Source organism: Stylophora pistillata, chromosome 3, assembly GCF_964205215.1.
Source record: "Stylophora pistillata chromosome 3, jaStyPist1.2, whole genome shotgun sequence".
Taxonomy (NCBI): domain Eukaryota; kingdom Metazoa; phylum Cnidaria; class Anthozoa; order Scleractinia; family Pocilloporidae; genus Stylophora; species Stylophora pistillata.
Window position 1 is genome coordinate 10,231,031 of NC_142521.1, and position 15,770 is coordinate 10,246,800.

The window sequence follows — 15,770 nt, forward strand, 5'->3', positions numbered from 1 at the left end:
CACAGACAGATTTACCAATCACTCATGTGCTCATTACAAATGAATAATTATCCTATTCATGATTATTTTCAATTGTCGAAATGTACACAATCATGTCGCGATTTACGTGATCTTTAATACTTGGGGCAATGTTGAGTAACTGCGGTAATATTTAAATACCTCAGTTTGTAAATCTTTGTTTCGGTCGTCATGGAAATCAAGATTTTTCATGAAGACCATTTTTCTCAAGCTGTGGTAACGCACCGGAAATGACCGTCATAAATTGCCGCAACTTTTCGCCTAGTGACTATTTTTAGTAAAGTAGGTACCGTATGGATATAACACTGAAGTGCTCCACGGTCTTTGATACAATTATCCCTTAAAAATCGTCTTAAAGTAGTTTTCAAGTGCCATTATGTGTCAATATTTTCAGATATTTTAGTTCTAAACTTAGGCAGAATCTAAAATGAGCTCCAAACTTGGAGCATAACATAGCTAGCTAACTGTAGCCCACGCATTGCTGATCAGTGGACAGTTCTAAAGTCCAAATAAACTGACTCGTTCTCTGGGTGGCTGAAGGATAATCTTGGCTTAATTTTGATTGTCCTAAACAATTTCTAGTTCTTTTTCCAAGGTCCAGCTCTGTCAAGTTGGACTGACTATAATGGTATAAATCTACCAGCGTTCTATCATAATTACACATACTGCGATATGATTGGCGAAGCTGCTTGCTTTATTGGCTGCACCTTTTGTTCTTTCCATTTTTTTATTTCATCTATGATCCATTACTGAACAGATGCACGTCAGCATATTTTGTATTGGTTTTATATAATAAAGAAGCAAAATAGTAAATGGTGGCGTCATATGTGCGTCTGTCCTCCAATGGATCATATGTAAGAACCAATCAAATTGCTTGAATAATTCGGCTTGTTAAATAATTCGTTATAGACAGTGAACAAGGTATGTAGCCTAACAGTGTGGGATTGTAAACAACACGAAATAAAAACACGATCTCATCGACCAATAGACCAGTCGACAACTAGATATATGCGAAAACAGTTGAATCATTTGCTACGACTTGCTCTTGATCGATTTCTATACGTGGTTGTTCATGTGCTCTCTTATCAACTATCACTGACTCTGTAGAAACCTCAATAAAAATATTTTAAAAGGTGTCATACCCAATCTCTACAACCTTACTGGAATTTTTTTTAGGTGTCCAAAACTAGCTTCTTGATTATTAGGTTGAATAGCCACAAATTTTACTTTAAAAGTATTCAATGAACGTTTTTTGAGGGTCTCAACAGGGTTAACTGTCAAATAGCCAAAGTATTGGATGTGGCTAAAACGAAGACCCAAAAACGAAGACCCACTGGTCTAAAACGAAATACCCAAAAACGAAGACCCACTGGTCTAAAACGAAGACCCTGTGGTCTAAAACGAAGACCCTTTGGTCTAAAACGAAGGCCCTGTGATCTAAAACGAATACCTTGTGGTCTAAAACGAAGACCCTGTGGTCTAAAACGAAGACCCTGTGGTCTAAAACAAATACCCTGTGGTCTAAAACGAAGACCCTGTGGTCTAAATCGAAGGCCCTGTGGTCTGAAAAACTTTTTTCCAAGGAAAGGCTATACACTTAGCTGAAATGCTCTCATTTCTGTAGCGCATAAATTAAAATGTTATCTTAGCGCGCGACCAACTTGACAGTTACGTTATCTCACTCGGTACAACACGTGTCAAATTGTGTAAGGCAATTAAATTCTAAGAATATAGAAATATACGTTTTGTGACGATTTTGGTAGATTTTGTCGTCGCAAATATTCTATGTTTCAAATTTATATTGAGAAAATTACGATGAAGCGACTTCATTTGCTACACTGTCGTTATCATATAAAGGCGCAAAGGTCAATTGTGCATGACTCGCTAATTTACTCACCACAGGCTACAAGGATGGTCATCTGGGCGCGCTTTATCTGAGCGCACACATCACGTGTCAAATTGTGTAACGCAGTCAAATTCCAAGAGTGTCGAAATGTTAGTTTTAGTGACGAGTTTAGTACATTTGCTCGTTACCAATATTACATTTTAGTTGGTCGCGCGCTGAGATAACATTTTAATTTATGCGCTACAGAAATGAGAGCATTTTAGCTTGGTGTATAGCCTTTCCTTGAAAAAAAGGTTTTTAGATCACAGGGTCTTCGTTTTAGACCAGTGGGTCTTCGTTTTAGACTACAGGGTCTTCGTTTTAGACCACAGGGTCTTCGTTTTAGACCTCAGGGTCTTCGTTTTAGACCACAGGGTCTTCGTTTTAGACCAGTGGGTCTCAGGTCTTAGGTCTTCGTTTTTGGGTCTTCGTTTTAGACACATCCCAATGTATTAACCGTCAACCGCCAAAAGCGCAATATTTTTACCGTCAACCGTCAAATAAGCAAGCCAAAGTTAGCCATCAAATGTCTCAGATATCCTTAATTAAGAACTAAACGATTGCCTTCATTGAGTTCAAATTCTATTGTTTATAAATTACAGTTTTAATTTATCACAAAAGTACATTTATGTAAGTCCTTCAACTTCTAGTCGCGAGTAAAACTGGTTAGTGCTCATGACTGAACTGACTTCCGGTGTGGAAACACTTTCAGTGTTGTGAAAACGTTGGTCATTTATCAATAAAAGGTGTTAGAAATTAACAGTTCTTTATAAACGCGTTATTATAAAAAAATTACAGCCAATTTCGGGCGTTTAGTTTGTTTTAGCAGTTGAACACCAAAATTTAACCGTCAAAAGGGCATATTTTTAACCGTCAACCGTCAACGTGACTCCCCATTGAGACCCTCTTTTATAGCATACTCATGGCCATTCATGATTACTCATGTTTTTTCCTTGTCTTTTTTTTTGTTGGCTTTGTGCGCAAAATGACTCCCTTACCTTGAGATTTATCGAGGTTCAATCCCTTCTGCCCTTTAAAAAATTCATCTTACTTGGTTTACATCATTTCTCAAAAGTTTTTCGTTCTTCTCGTTCATCTTCTTAATCCATTCCTTCTCTCCTTATTGAAATTGAGCTTGATATAGTACCTACGTTTAAAATGTTCACCCACGCCTCTCGGGCAATTTACACGACAATTTACATCTTCTTAATCCATTCCTTCTCTCTTTATTCGAATTGAGCTTGATGTAGTACCTACGTCTAAATGAGACATGGAATCAATACAGATAGACAAGACAAAAACAAACAAATTAACATTGTTATTATTTTGCATGACCTTTCACTCGCTCACTTCTTAAAACCGTTATATCCATGAATCAATCAGAATCAGGAACAAGAGTAACGCTACAAATCCTTTGATTTCTCAGTTTCTTTTTTTTTCCATTAAACAAATTTTTCATTTGTTTTCTTCAGAGCACCTTGGCTCAAAGAGGAGGATTACAATATTACAACATTTTAAATCAATTTATTCAGGCTCACACACAAACAGACACACACTGAACACGCGCAAGTTGCAATAACGACGAGTTTACTTACTAAGCCAGGAAAATATTTTTTAAACAATCAAACCATGGCTTCCGAAAAGCGATTAGTGTTAATATGAAACTTTGTACTTCGCGAAAAAACGCACAGTTGACATCGTAACTTACAGACTCAATACTATACAATGAAAAACTTGGTTTCCTCGCATCGCAGCTCGATGACCATGTTTCACCTAGAATATTAGCAGCAGAGGTAAGGAAGATATCACGTTGAGCGACATACCTTAAGCAATACAAGGAAAAGTGTTTCACCGATTCAGATTTTGGTATGCGGAAAGATAACTTATCGTGTTTTCGTAATAAAAGTGGGAAGAGATGCAGAGTTTCGGATATCTAGGTCCAAAGAATTCCAGCCAGTTATTGCAGATGAAAAAAAAAGACTTTTGAAATGTCGAAGTTATACAACGAAATTGAGTGAAGTTTTCTCTTGACCTGAGAGGAAAATATGTACGTTCACTAGAAAGTTTGGGCGACAGTTCAGTTAAATAACGTAGAGCAAGATTTTTGACTATTTGCAAAATAGGCCTAATTTACGCAGTTCTACCCTGAAACTAAAGGGGCTCCCAAACAACTTCATCATATAACCTCGCAAAGCTGGTACCCTTAATCAATAGCCTGCAGTGCTGGCGTATTTTGGGCGCACGAGTGCACATTTTCGTATTAGGCCGCCATCTTAGATTTGGTAACTGTGGAGGATTGGGGCGAGGAAATATTTGCCGAGGGAGTAGGTGTTAAGTGGAAAAATGGGCAACGGGGGAGAGGGAGGGGAAGGAAAAAGAGTACCTACCCCTCCCTTTCCTCCGTTGCCCATTTTTCCACTTAACACCTACTCCCTCGGCAAATATTTCCTCGCCACAATCCTCCACGGTTACCAAATCTAAGATGGCGGCCTAATACGAAAATGTGCACTTGTGCGCCCAAAATACGCCGGCATTGCAGGCTACTTAATTAATGGCCCCTGTTACCATCTTATTTATTTCCGAGCGAGTGGGCTGAAAAATGGATGGTAACTCAGGAATCCTGTTAAATCTCCGGTAAAGTTGTATTTTCTCCCAAGTGTAATAAACAAGATCACCGCCTCTATTTATTGACACCGAGGTCGTCAAAGACGTTGAGTCTCACACTCACTTAGGCTTAACTTTGCAGAGTAATATGTCGTGGAAAAATCATATACTTAAGATGTACAAGAAAGCTTCTAAACTATTAAATATGCTGAAATGTGTAAAATGCAAAGGTCAAAAGTGATAGATCCACGTCACAGGCAGCCCATGCTCACTACTAGAAAAGTGGACGTGACTCTTACCGTGTTGCGCAACGTTTTATATTTATAAAGGTTTGTATGGGATGCTATCAGTTTGCCTTAGAAGAGAGAAAAAATGTCTTGTTTTGAAATAAAATGGGCTTACCTTATTGCCTTGTTGTTTTCTTTGTTGATTCCTAGCGTCTCAGGCCATTTTGAAGCGTTTTCCGCGAGTTAGCTCTATGTTGGTGTTCAACTGCTAACTCGCCGAAAATGCTAACTCGTCGAAAACGCTTCAAAATGGCCTGAGACGCTAGGAATCAACAAAGAAAACAACAAGGCAATAAGGTAAGCCCATTTTATTTCAAAACAAGACATTTTTTCTCTCTTTTAAGGCAAACCGATAACATCCCATACAAACCTTTATAAATATAAAACGTTGCGCAACACGGTAAGAGTCACGTCCGCTTCTCTGGTAGTGAGCTTGGGCTGCCTGTGTCCACGTTAGCATGTTTGTACCAAAACCTGATTAGACCTCGCATGGAATATGGGGATGTTATCTGAAACAACTGTCATAATTGTGATTCAGCTTTTCTGGATAATGTTCAATATGAAGCCGCATGGGTACGGCTAGCTAGTCAACAATTTTGAAACAGTGTAGTATCATCGGCATAAATCAAAGGAAAAAAGGCAAGATCGTCAGAAATATCACTGATGTAAATAAGAAATAGAGGTGGTCCTAACGCAGACCCTTGAGGGGCTACAGAGTTGACTTTTCGTCAATCAGAGGATTGCCTCCGACAGCTTGAAAGTGCTGCATATAGTTAGCTCTGGCTCAGAATCTCTGGCGCACCATCTTATGTCATTGGCATAATAATGCCGTCCCATCCTTTTTCTGAAATAAAAACTGACTCAATTTTTTTGCTTTCTATACAAACGTTACAATCGCTTTTACGATTGAAATTTAAAGCGGAACCTTCGCTGGATATCGGTTTTTTTTTCTCTACGCCCCTTCACAAACTTACCGGTTCCGTTTTGCGGCCATTTTAACTCAAATTTCCTCCGACAACTCACCGTGCTATTACACCTCCGCCACACACTTCCCCGATGCATACGCCTTGTTCCTGGCTAAAGAACCCGACCCTAATTTTAGGCACGTACGGATTTCTTTCGTTGAAAAAGACCATCATTTGAGTGTTGTCTTACCTCTTGCCCCCAGATTCCAACAGTTAACACGCGGACACTGAAAATCCACTTTAACGCCTGACTTCACTTCACTTGGTTTCGGGATAATGTAATTATAGTTTTATGTACCAATTGGGCATCCTATTTTTAGTTTCCCGTATTGCTGCTTTGGACGCGACTAAAGATGCAACAGGATTTTCATGAAATCAGCGCCATTCCAAGGTCATGTAACGCTCACGGGGAGATTTCATTTTCGTGGGGGTGTTCAAGAGCGCCCCAAATAAAAGCTAATTTTAGATTCAAGCACTTCTATTTTTAGTGAAACCTAAATTACATATTGCCGAAGAGATGCAAATAGTGTTTGAAATGTTGTAATAGCCGCTCTTTATGAACTTGTCGCTACTTAAATCTATATTGGGTTACCATTTGAGAGTGAAATTGTTCCTGTGACCACCACGGAGAGTAGCTACGGAGTTGCCCTGATCCAATTTTCAACGCTCGAATTTTAGAAAAATACACGCGTCACGCGTACTTTAAACAGTATTTCACGAGTCATAAATTTAAAGGAGAAAACATCAAACCTCACCATACCTTTTCGTAAAATTCTCTTGTCACTTATCAATGTTGGACTTCACAAGCATCACTTGTACACCATTTGCCACCCTCACACGTGAAATCTAACCTTCTCCCACCGAGTACTTTTCAAAGTACCCTAAAGTTTGGCCATTTCCGGTAAATGACCGCCTCCTGGAACTCGTAACCATTGTGACTCCAACTATTTTTAATGTTCTCTATGTCTCTCGTTTATTATTCCACACGAAGGTAGAAGAACAATGATAACCTACACTCAAAAGTGTTTGAAATGTTATTATATTAATAGCCACTCTATACGAACCTGTGGCTATTAAATGTAAATTATTTTTCAAATTTTCTGTCCAATTAGCTAAAAAAATCCGTATTAAAAAAAAACATTTCCCAATTGTACTACTCTTATGCCTCCTCGGTCTAATAACTCAGGGTTTTAATTGTTTTTATATTATTTACAGGCCTCCGTATTGGTTAAATTTCGCTTAAGAATATATATGATCAAGTATTCGATATTGCTGGTTATAATGATCAGACCTTCATGCTTCGTTGAAATGTAGAAAATCGCATATTGCTTTAAGAAACGCCTACGCTTCCAAACGCGTCGAATATGTGTGTGTGTGTGTGTGTTTCTTTTTTCTGGACGATCAAATGCAAAAGTTCATTGGAAAATTAATCCCTGAAGGTGCGTTGAATGTCAGTACACTGCAAAATTAAGCCATTACTTCAAAAGAGTATTTGAGTGAAATTGACCATTTTGGTATATTGACCTGAGTTAGGTCTTTCTCACGAATTATTAAACTGTGGTGATGATAATATACCTTAAATTTGCCACCGGATTATTTTCAACCAAAGTGTCGTCAACTCTTTAGTCGTGGAGCGTAAAAAAAAGGGGTACAAACTTTATGACGACAGAGGGTGGGAAAAGGACGAAGTATGGCTGATGCCAATGTCCGCTAATTTCCTATCGTTGATGCTTCACTACTTCATGACACGGAATATTGAAAGATGTAGGAAGAAGACCCTTCATTGCAGTAAATATGCCACCTTTAGTAGAGGTTTGATACAGCTTTAATCCAAAAGCCTTGTTACTCATGGGTTATGGGAACTCAGTGTGATATTTATTTCTTCCATCGTTACGTTATTGTTAGAATAGAGGTGCACGAGTCGTGAAATATAAATTGGGATCGTTGTTTCCCTATCAATTTTCCCTACATATCTTTACACGGTAACCGTGGAGGATTTCCCCACAATTTTTTTTATTTCAAACCTTTTTCCTGATACAAAATCCACGCACTGCTGTTTTGATGCCCAATATTTCTCTTTCCCACTCAAGAACAAAGTGGGCAATTCAATTTATACTCATCCGTCCCTCCTTTGAAATCTGCCACAATCAAACAGACGCGTAACCAAGCCTAGCCAGGGTTTTTCTTCGTCTTTCTTGCTTCAGGGACACTGAGAAGAAGGTTAGAGATAATTACGTTGAATATCTCTCCGCTTCGAGGAGACGAAGACGAGGTTACTCTGCATGAGATCTCAGGCGTGGTTACTCAGTTATCAAACATTCAATTATGGCGGAGGACAGTGAGTTGGCAGCCATTCGGGCGAAGCGTTTGGAGGAACTGCAAGGGCAATATGGGGTAGATTCTTTTGAAATAGCCGTTGTCCACTTAATACTTTCTTAAAACCACTGTTTTGTGAATTACAGGGTCAAAATGCTGCACAAATGCAACAGCAACAGGAAGCCATGCAAAGGTTCGAATTTGTTTATTTACCCTATTGATAGTGTTAAAATTTAATACCCGACTGTTTAATCTGGTTAAGTCAAACAGCGCCTCTTTTGAAGTTGAATCTATCTTTTGCATTATTGGTAGTTCGAAGAAAAAGGGCAAATTATTTGGGAGAATCAGTTTATGAAGCATGGGAACTGTCTTGCCTTGTCAAATTTTGTTACAGTTATCAGCAAGCGTTGTCAAAGGCTATCTGATAAGTATTTTAAATAGTTTCTTCCCCTTTCCCTTCCGTGATCCTTAGCATAAAATTTTCCTACAAACTCAAAAGCATTTTTTCCTTTCCATAAAATGTTAGTAAAAGGGAGAGTTGATGTGTGAAGAAGTACTTAACAGAGTGTGAAGAAGTACAGTAACCTTGATGCCCCATGCCCATAGTTTTTCTATCGCTTGATGCAAGCCTCGACACCATTCTTTACTAAATCTGTCGTCCAGTTAAAGCACCTAGTAGGTGCCTGTGAAACCAGGAGTAAATACCTTTCTCTTATCTGATTAGGGAGGCTGAAATGAAAAACAGTCTTTTGTCTCAAATACTGGAGCAAGGCGCCAGAGCAAGATGTAAGTAAATGGTGCAAAACGCTGTGATTCTCACTTGATTAGTTTATTAGAGCAATATTTAACCAAGTGTCTCGGTATATTAATTCAGGCCCAGGAAACTTTGCTCTGCTCTACTTTCTCAATCATCAAATGCAAATACCTAGAGGTTTTCTGGCATGTAGATGGTTTTTTTGTTTGTTTTTTTTTTCCATTGAGTTCCCTTTGGCTCTTTGTTATATTTTTCTTCATTCTGTTCAGATGCTGTGATCTTTTTAATTCAAGTCTCATGACACAGAATTCAAAAGAATGCGGTATTCTCCTTAATTTTCATGCAGTTCACTATATGTACTAACAAATTTAAAAAGTTGATGTTTTGAGGTTTGGTACATTTAATAAGAAAATTGTGGAAAGGAATAACATGTGACAAGTTTGCTTAGTACTGAACTACTCTTCTAGACTGAAGTTGTAAACAGCTAAATGGCCTTTAGATTTTTACTTTAACTTGGGTTAATTTTGTTTTTATTCAATCCTTTCTAACAAGTTTCTCTTATATCCCCATAGTGAACAGCATAGCACTGGTTAAACCAGAAAAGGCAAAAATGATGGAAAGCATGTTAATACAAATGGCCAGGTCAGGGCAGATAGCTGGAAAGGTAAAATGAGTGAACTAAACAATCCGTAAGTGTAGGTTGCTTTTAAATCATTGATACAACTAACCACTCTCAGGTTTGGACTTCAAATTCCAGGAAACTCCCCATTTTAAAGGTCTGCTGTACAGTTTAAAACCATTCTTTCAGACTACTTTTTTTCAAAACTGAATTTATTTCTGTTACATGAAATTCTGTTTCAGTTATCAGAGTCCCAATTGGTGAGTCTACTCCAGGAAGTTAGTGAGCGAACCCAAAAGAAAACCACAGTAAAGGTAGCAAATCAATTTTACAGCCCACCCCTTGTTACCATTTCCACCCCAACATCAGTATGCATATTCTCCACACTTTTCTCTGTACATTTCCTACAGTTTGACAGGAGAATCTGGTTAACGATCAAGGGTTCCCTAACCCTTTAACTCCAAGAAATGATTAACAAGTTGTTTCTCCCTATAATATCTAGACCTTATCCAGCAGACAGCTATTGAGAATAGGAGAACCTGTTTTTTTTTCTGATCTAACACCAAATTCTCATTACTAATTTATTAGGAAATGTATAGCAGCTAGTGGGGAGAATGAACAACCAGATCTTGGGAGTTAATTAAAACTCCTGTGAACCATCAGACCACACTAGCTACCACTCTTGATAGATAATGTCTGTACTCAACTCTTCACACCCTACTATCAGAATGCATATTCTCCATACTGTTTTCTATACATGTAATAAGGCACTGACAAGGTGAATTTGTTTAACAATCAAGACTGTCTTAAGTTAGTGATCATTTTCTTTATTCTCATGACCTTAATGTGTCATTCAGGGGTGATGTTGTGGGGAGAAATTAGATGCTGGTCACTATTTGGGGTCAAAGGGATAATGTTTAAAATATTCAAGTTATTTATGTCAGCTAAGTGGACATGCCGACATACATTTCACAGTTTTCTACATGAGATTGTGGATACATACCAGTATGCAATTGTGTAGCTGTCTGGAAAGAAACTTTCCTTGTTAGTCAAATCACTGTTACATATATCTTATTAACCAAGTGCGAGGGCCATACTGGGAGAACATCAGTCCAAGGTCTTGACAGAACGGACCTCGCTGCGCTCGGTCTGTACAAAAAAGACCGAGGGCCGATATTCTTCCAGTACGGTCCCAAGCAAGCTTGGTTAATAAGAGATTTATTATACGACTGAAGTTCAAAGGGACACAAGTGCAGTATCATTTGGGACCATTCGGGACAGTGCCCGGTCCAATACTGAGAGAATATTGACCGGCAATAGCGCATTTTGATTGGTTGAATTTAGTTATTGGCCCTCTGACTGCCCGAGTCGTGTAATAATTGTGGGTTATTTACCAAGTGTGTATTCAAGACAGCTGGATATTGGCAGAGTTCAAGTCAAGGTCCATAAAAGTGGGAAAAAAAGAATAAGCCTAATATCCAACCATCTTGACTGAACAAACTTGGTCAAGAAAGGCTTTAGTGTAAAGCAAAAAGATCATCACTTTATTAAGAATCAAGACTTGTTTATTTGAGAAACAGAAAAGAAAGCCAACTGTTTTTGTTGCACAATGAACCTGGCCACAAGAGTCATTTATGATTTTCATCTTCCATTGCATTTTTCAACTCTAGGCCAACATTGTCCAAAAATCATGAATTTTGTATTGCTCTAAGTAATTTTTTCTTGCATGGGATCAAAGCAGGTAATTCCAAGCTGGTAAGGTGGGCCCATCTTGCCCACTTGGGTAGCCAATCAGAACACAGGATGGGCTTCATATTGCCTAGGCCTATTTTTGTGTTACCACTAACAGATATCAATTCAGTATTTGGGCCATATTAAATTTAATTTTGTACAACATTTAGTTCAACAGGAAGCGGCTTGATGATTCTGATGATGATGACTACTGACTATTATCGAATTCCAAATGGTTTGAGGTAGGTGACTATTTTTTGCTGAGAATGGTCAACTCTCTGAAAGGGATGTAGCACTATGATGTGCCCCAAGTATAATTAACAATAATTCCACAAGCGCGTGTTGGATATGAGATGATAGACAGCCAACAAGGTGCATAGCGCCAAGTTGGCTATAATCATCTCGTATCCAACAAGAGCAAGTGGAATAATTGTTTTATTAAAAAAAAAAAAACACCCCCAAGGTATTAGACAAATCTTCTAAACTTTATTTTGTAAGAAGAAACCGGATGTGACAATATACAGATATTAGATTATGGTATATTGGCTCATATAGCAAAATGGCTAAGCCAATAAAAAGTCTTGAATTGCATTATCCAATGATCCAGTTTTTGATAATAAATAATACCATATTCACTCCAAAGCTTAAACATTTTTTAAGCTAATCATTAAACATGGTTTGATATTAATAAAGGGGGTAAGTTTCTAAAGAAACTCTGGTGCTGTGTTGGTGGGGAAGTGTTTAAAGCTAGCTTTGAGAGAAATTTAATTTTCTTTTAACTTTATTTTGTAAGAAGAAACTGGATGTGACAATATACAGATATTAGATTATGGTACATTGGCTCGTATACCTTAATGGCTAAGCCAATAAAAAGTCTTCAATTGTGTTATCCAATGATCCAGTTTTTGATAATAAATAATACCATATTCACTCCAAAGCTTAAACATTTTTTTAAGCTATTCATTAAACATGGTTTGATATTAATAAAGGGGATAAGTTTTTAAAGAAACTCTGGTGCTGTGTTGGTGGGGAAGTGTTAAAGCTAACTTTGAAAGAAATTTAATTTTTTTTCTTACTTCTTACATAGACCTGCAAAAGTACAATAATAAAAGTTATGATACCTTGTGTAAAAAACTTGAAGTCCATCAGGGAATGATCAAGAGGAGAATGAACCAGCAGCTCAGTGACACAAAAGCTATTTTGTTGAACTTTTCTTCTCATGTATAGAGGCTATGAAACATTTGTTTATTGCTTGAGTGTGAGTAAATGCTACATTCGTGTTGAATGTATTGAAGAATGTTCATATCAGAAGCTTTGCAGAGAGGATACGTTAGCTCAGTAAGCTGTGTAAGATGCAATGATATAAACCAGCAAATAGTGATATATACGATTTTATGGCATTCTGATCATAGCTGAACCCCTTAATCCCTAAGAGTGACTAGCATCTAATTTCTCCTTACATTATCACCCTTGAAACATATATTTAGGTCATGAGAATAAAGGAAATGATCATCAACTATTTTTTTTTCTAACCATTTTCACTGCATTACCGCAGTAGGGTAGGACTAGAATGGAACATATGCAAACCATGCGAGTAGTCCACCCAATAAATCCCACCCATCCCCACCCCAGGGGAGGACATCCATCACACAGTAATCTCGTCCGTGGGAAATTGACGTCTCCTACCCCTAACCCTGCAGGAGACGGGACCTCCATTTATTCGTCCCTATCTGAGAAGACTAGAATATCTAACCATTTCTTGATGTTGTAGAAAGGTAGCATATTCTTCTCAATTATTTTAAAACCTTGAGTGTTGGTCTGGCCGGAGGTTGAACCCTTGACCTCCTGCACAATAGTCCAGCGCTCTATCCATTGAGCTAACCGGGAGGTGGTTAAACTAAAGACGCTCTTGATTGATAACCAAATTCTCCTTGTCAGCACCTTACAAAAATGCATAGAGAACAGTATGGAGAATATGCATACTGATGTTAGGGTGGAGGGGGTTAAGTACACTGAGACCTTATGAAGAGTGGTAGGAAGGAGCTTTTCAATTGAAGTGAGTTTTTCCTTCTGATTGAGAAATTTCTTGTTTTGAATTATTGTAATTTTTTTTATCTTAGTTCAGTTTTACAGGAAGTAAGTTTCCTGGCCATCTTTGCCTTTATGATTTTATTATTGTTTGTTTCCCTATATGTCACCCTTTTGTCTGTTTTTAAGTGATAAATCATCGAGAATCAAAGATTTTCGACCTTAAAACTAATATTTAACGAAAAAAAAATAAAATAGAAAACCTAAGTAAAAGGAAAAGAAGTAGTTTCAACTGGTGCATGAAAAAAGATTTTTTTTTTACAAATTGCCTTAACACTTCTCATCCTTTCACTCCTTGTACAGACACCAATTAGTAATTTCACCTTAGCAATTATTTTTGGAATTTGGTTAGATCTAGGTAACAACTTCTTCCTGATAAGTTTGAATATTCTCATTACCTGTTTGCTGGATAATGTGTGGGTATTGAAGGGGAGAAGTTACATGTTAATCACTTATAGGAGTTTAAGGGTTAAGATGTTGATGCAAGCTGTCAAAGCCCACCGTAGGTTGTGACGGATGTATGGCAGAGAGAAAAGGAAATCGATTTTGAAACATTTAGGGTTAAACGAGAAGAACTTTCTCATCAGTCATATACTCTACGCTGGATTTTTCAAGATGCCCAAACAGCGATGTAGCTGAAAATTTGCAAACGCTACATCTTCCATCAACGATTAAGAGCCTCGACTACTATTGGCCTGACATTTTTTTTTTTTTTTTTTTTTTTTCTCGGTACAGAAAGAAAGAAAGAAAGAGAAACTTTATTAGACCTTTAAATTTCATAAGTTGCAGTGACATCTACTTAATTATTATTATTAATCTAATTCTTATTAATCTAATCTACACGTTTTACAAGATATCATCATTAATCGGTTGTCAAGCAAACTTTCATGTTCATGAAGACCGTTCACGCCCGCAAATAGCAGGAGCTAGTCGAGGCGGGCGGGAATTAAAGGTAGGTACTTGGTGAAATCCTTAATGTATGTATCAATACATGACAAAATGTGGGAATACATGGTCATCTACATACAGATTTTGCCCAAAGTATGGAAGGTCACGGAATGAAGAGTGAATATCACGAATAACTGAAGGTTAAAAGTCAAAAAAATATCTTATTAACCAAGCGCGAGGGCCGTACTGGGAGAATATCGGCCCGAGGTCTTGACAGTACGGACCGAGCTGCGCTCGGTCCGTACAAAAAAGACCGAGGGCCGATATTCTTCCAGTACGGTCCCGAGCAAGCTTGGTTAATAAGAGATTTATTATACGACTGAAATTCAAAGGGACACAAGTGCGGTATCATTCGGGACCATTCGAAACAGTGCCCGGTCCAATACTGAGAGAATGTTGACCGGCAATAGAGCATTTTGATTGGTTGATTTTAGTTATTGGCCCTCTGACTGCCCGAGTCGTGTAATAAATGAAATTAATACAATAATAGAAGGTACTTATCCATATTATGATGATTACGTGGTCGGCGAAAGACGCTGTAGGCTACCAATGTCCGAAATCTTTATTGCACTGGAGTTCTCATCCTTTCGTAGATAAATAGAGGAGTTTTTAGCCCAACAGAAGCGATAGTGATGCTGCTCTTTAAATTTTTTAGCCTCAAGTAGCAGGTTCTGCTTCATCGGGGTGAGATGATCGAAGACTCTAACATCGCCAAGCTCGTTTTCAGCAGACAAACCAATGCTTGTGGGATTAACTTGGGAGGCACGTTGACGAACTTCCATAACCTTCCTTTACGCTAAACGCCTGACAAATTTACATACCACAGGTTTCGGGTCTTCGGTTTCGTTCCTAGTTTTTACATGATGCCCTATATCCATGTCAAGAAGTAACTTCAGTGTCGTAACTTTCTTGTAATTTCAATCAATCTTCCCCCTAAAATACCCACCTTCGATCAGTAATTTGTAATTGTATCTCTTCTAAATTAAAATACTTTTATAGAGCGCCATACTCGACTAATTGTCCATCGCACTTTACAGTAAATAGCTCTGAATTACACCACATTCAAAACAGTTCAAGCTAACTATAATAGGCAGTAGATTGTACTGATCTAGGAGCTCGGGTCTTCTTCGCTGACTTCTCGAAAGGCTTTGATCTAATTGACCACAACATCTTAATGACTGAGTTGCGAAAACTAGAGGTTGATCCAGCGCTCGTCATTTGGATCGCGGCGTTCCTAACCGACAGACAGCAAGCTGTAAGAATAGGTACAACACTATCAGATTGGAAATTCCTCAAGGGAGGTGTGCCGCAGGGAACTAAATTAGGAGTGATACTTTTCACAATAATGACAAACAATCTTTTAGCTGATTGGCACCTGAGAGTCAAGTTTCTGGATGACACGTCTGCCATAGAAATACTACCCAGGAACTCTATCAGTCTGCTCAATACGATCGTTTCTACCATTCACGAATTCTCCATGGACCATAACATGAGACTAAACCCTACTAAATGTAAAGAGATGTTAATTAACTTTATGTCGTATCCTAATTTTACT

At 38.1% G+C, this 15,770-nt stretch overlaps 1 protein-coding gene and 1 long non-coding RNA gene across 2 annotated transcripts; one reads left to right on the forward strand and one right to left on the reverse strand.

Moving 5' to 3' along the window:
• Positions 1 to 5,087: 5,087 nt before the first annotated feature.
• LOC148734480 (uncharacterized) lies at positions 5,088 to 6,433 on the reverse strand. The gene is made up of 2 exons (XR_015999122.1): positions 5,950 to 6,433; positions 5,088 to 5,236 (listed from the first exon to the last, which is right to left on the reverse strand). It is a non-coding gene; the product is annotated as an uncharacterized LOC148734480 (long non-coding RNA).
• Positions 6,434 to 8,017: 1,584 nt separating this feature from the next.
• On the forward strand, positions 8,018 to 12,698 carry LOC111321136 (programmed cell death protein 5). The gene is made up of 7 exons (XM_022923927.2): positions 8,018 to 8,153; positions 8,222 to 8,268; positions 8,800 to 8,861; positions 9,402 to 9,493; positions 9,691 to 9,762; positions 11,350 to 11,421; positions 12,267 to 12,698. Exons 1-6 carry the CDS (start codon positions 8,085 to 8,087, stop codon positions 11,392 to 11,394), a joined length of 387 nt encoding a protein of 128 aa, XP_022779662.1. The 5' UTR covers positions 8,018 to 8,084; the 3' UTR covers positions 11,395 to 11,421; positions 12,267 to 12,698.
• Positions 12,699 to 15,770: the final 3,072 nt, after the last annotated feature.

What these genes read in the sequence shown, in the direction of transcription:
- LOC111321136 (XM_022923927.2), top strand. Translation starts at nt 8,085, where the DNA reads ATGGCGGAGGACAGTGAGTTGGCAGCCATTCGGGCGAAGCGTTTGGAG. An exon ending in CAGGGCAGATAGCTGGAAAG is followed by an intron (nt 9,494 to 9,690) that starts GTAAAATGAGTG and finishes ATTCTGTTTCAG; the next exon opens with TTATCAGAGTCCCAATTGGT. An exon ending in AAAAGAAAACCACAGTAAAG is followed by an intron (nt 9,763 to 11,349) that starts GTAGCAAATCAA and finishes TACAACATTTAG; the next exon opens with TTCAACAGGAAGCGGCTTGA.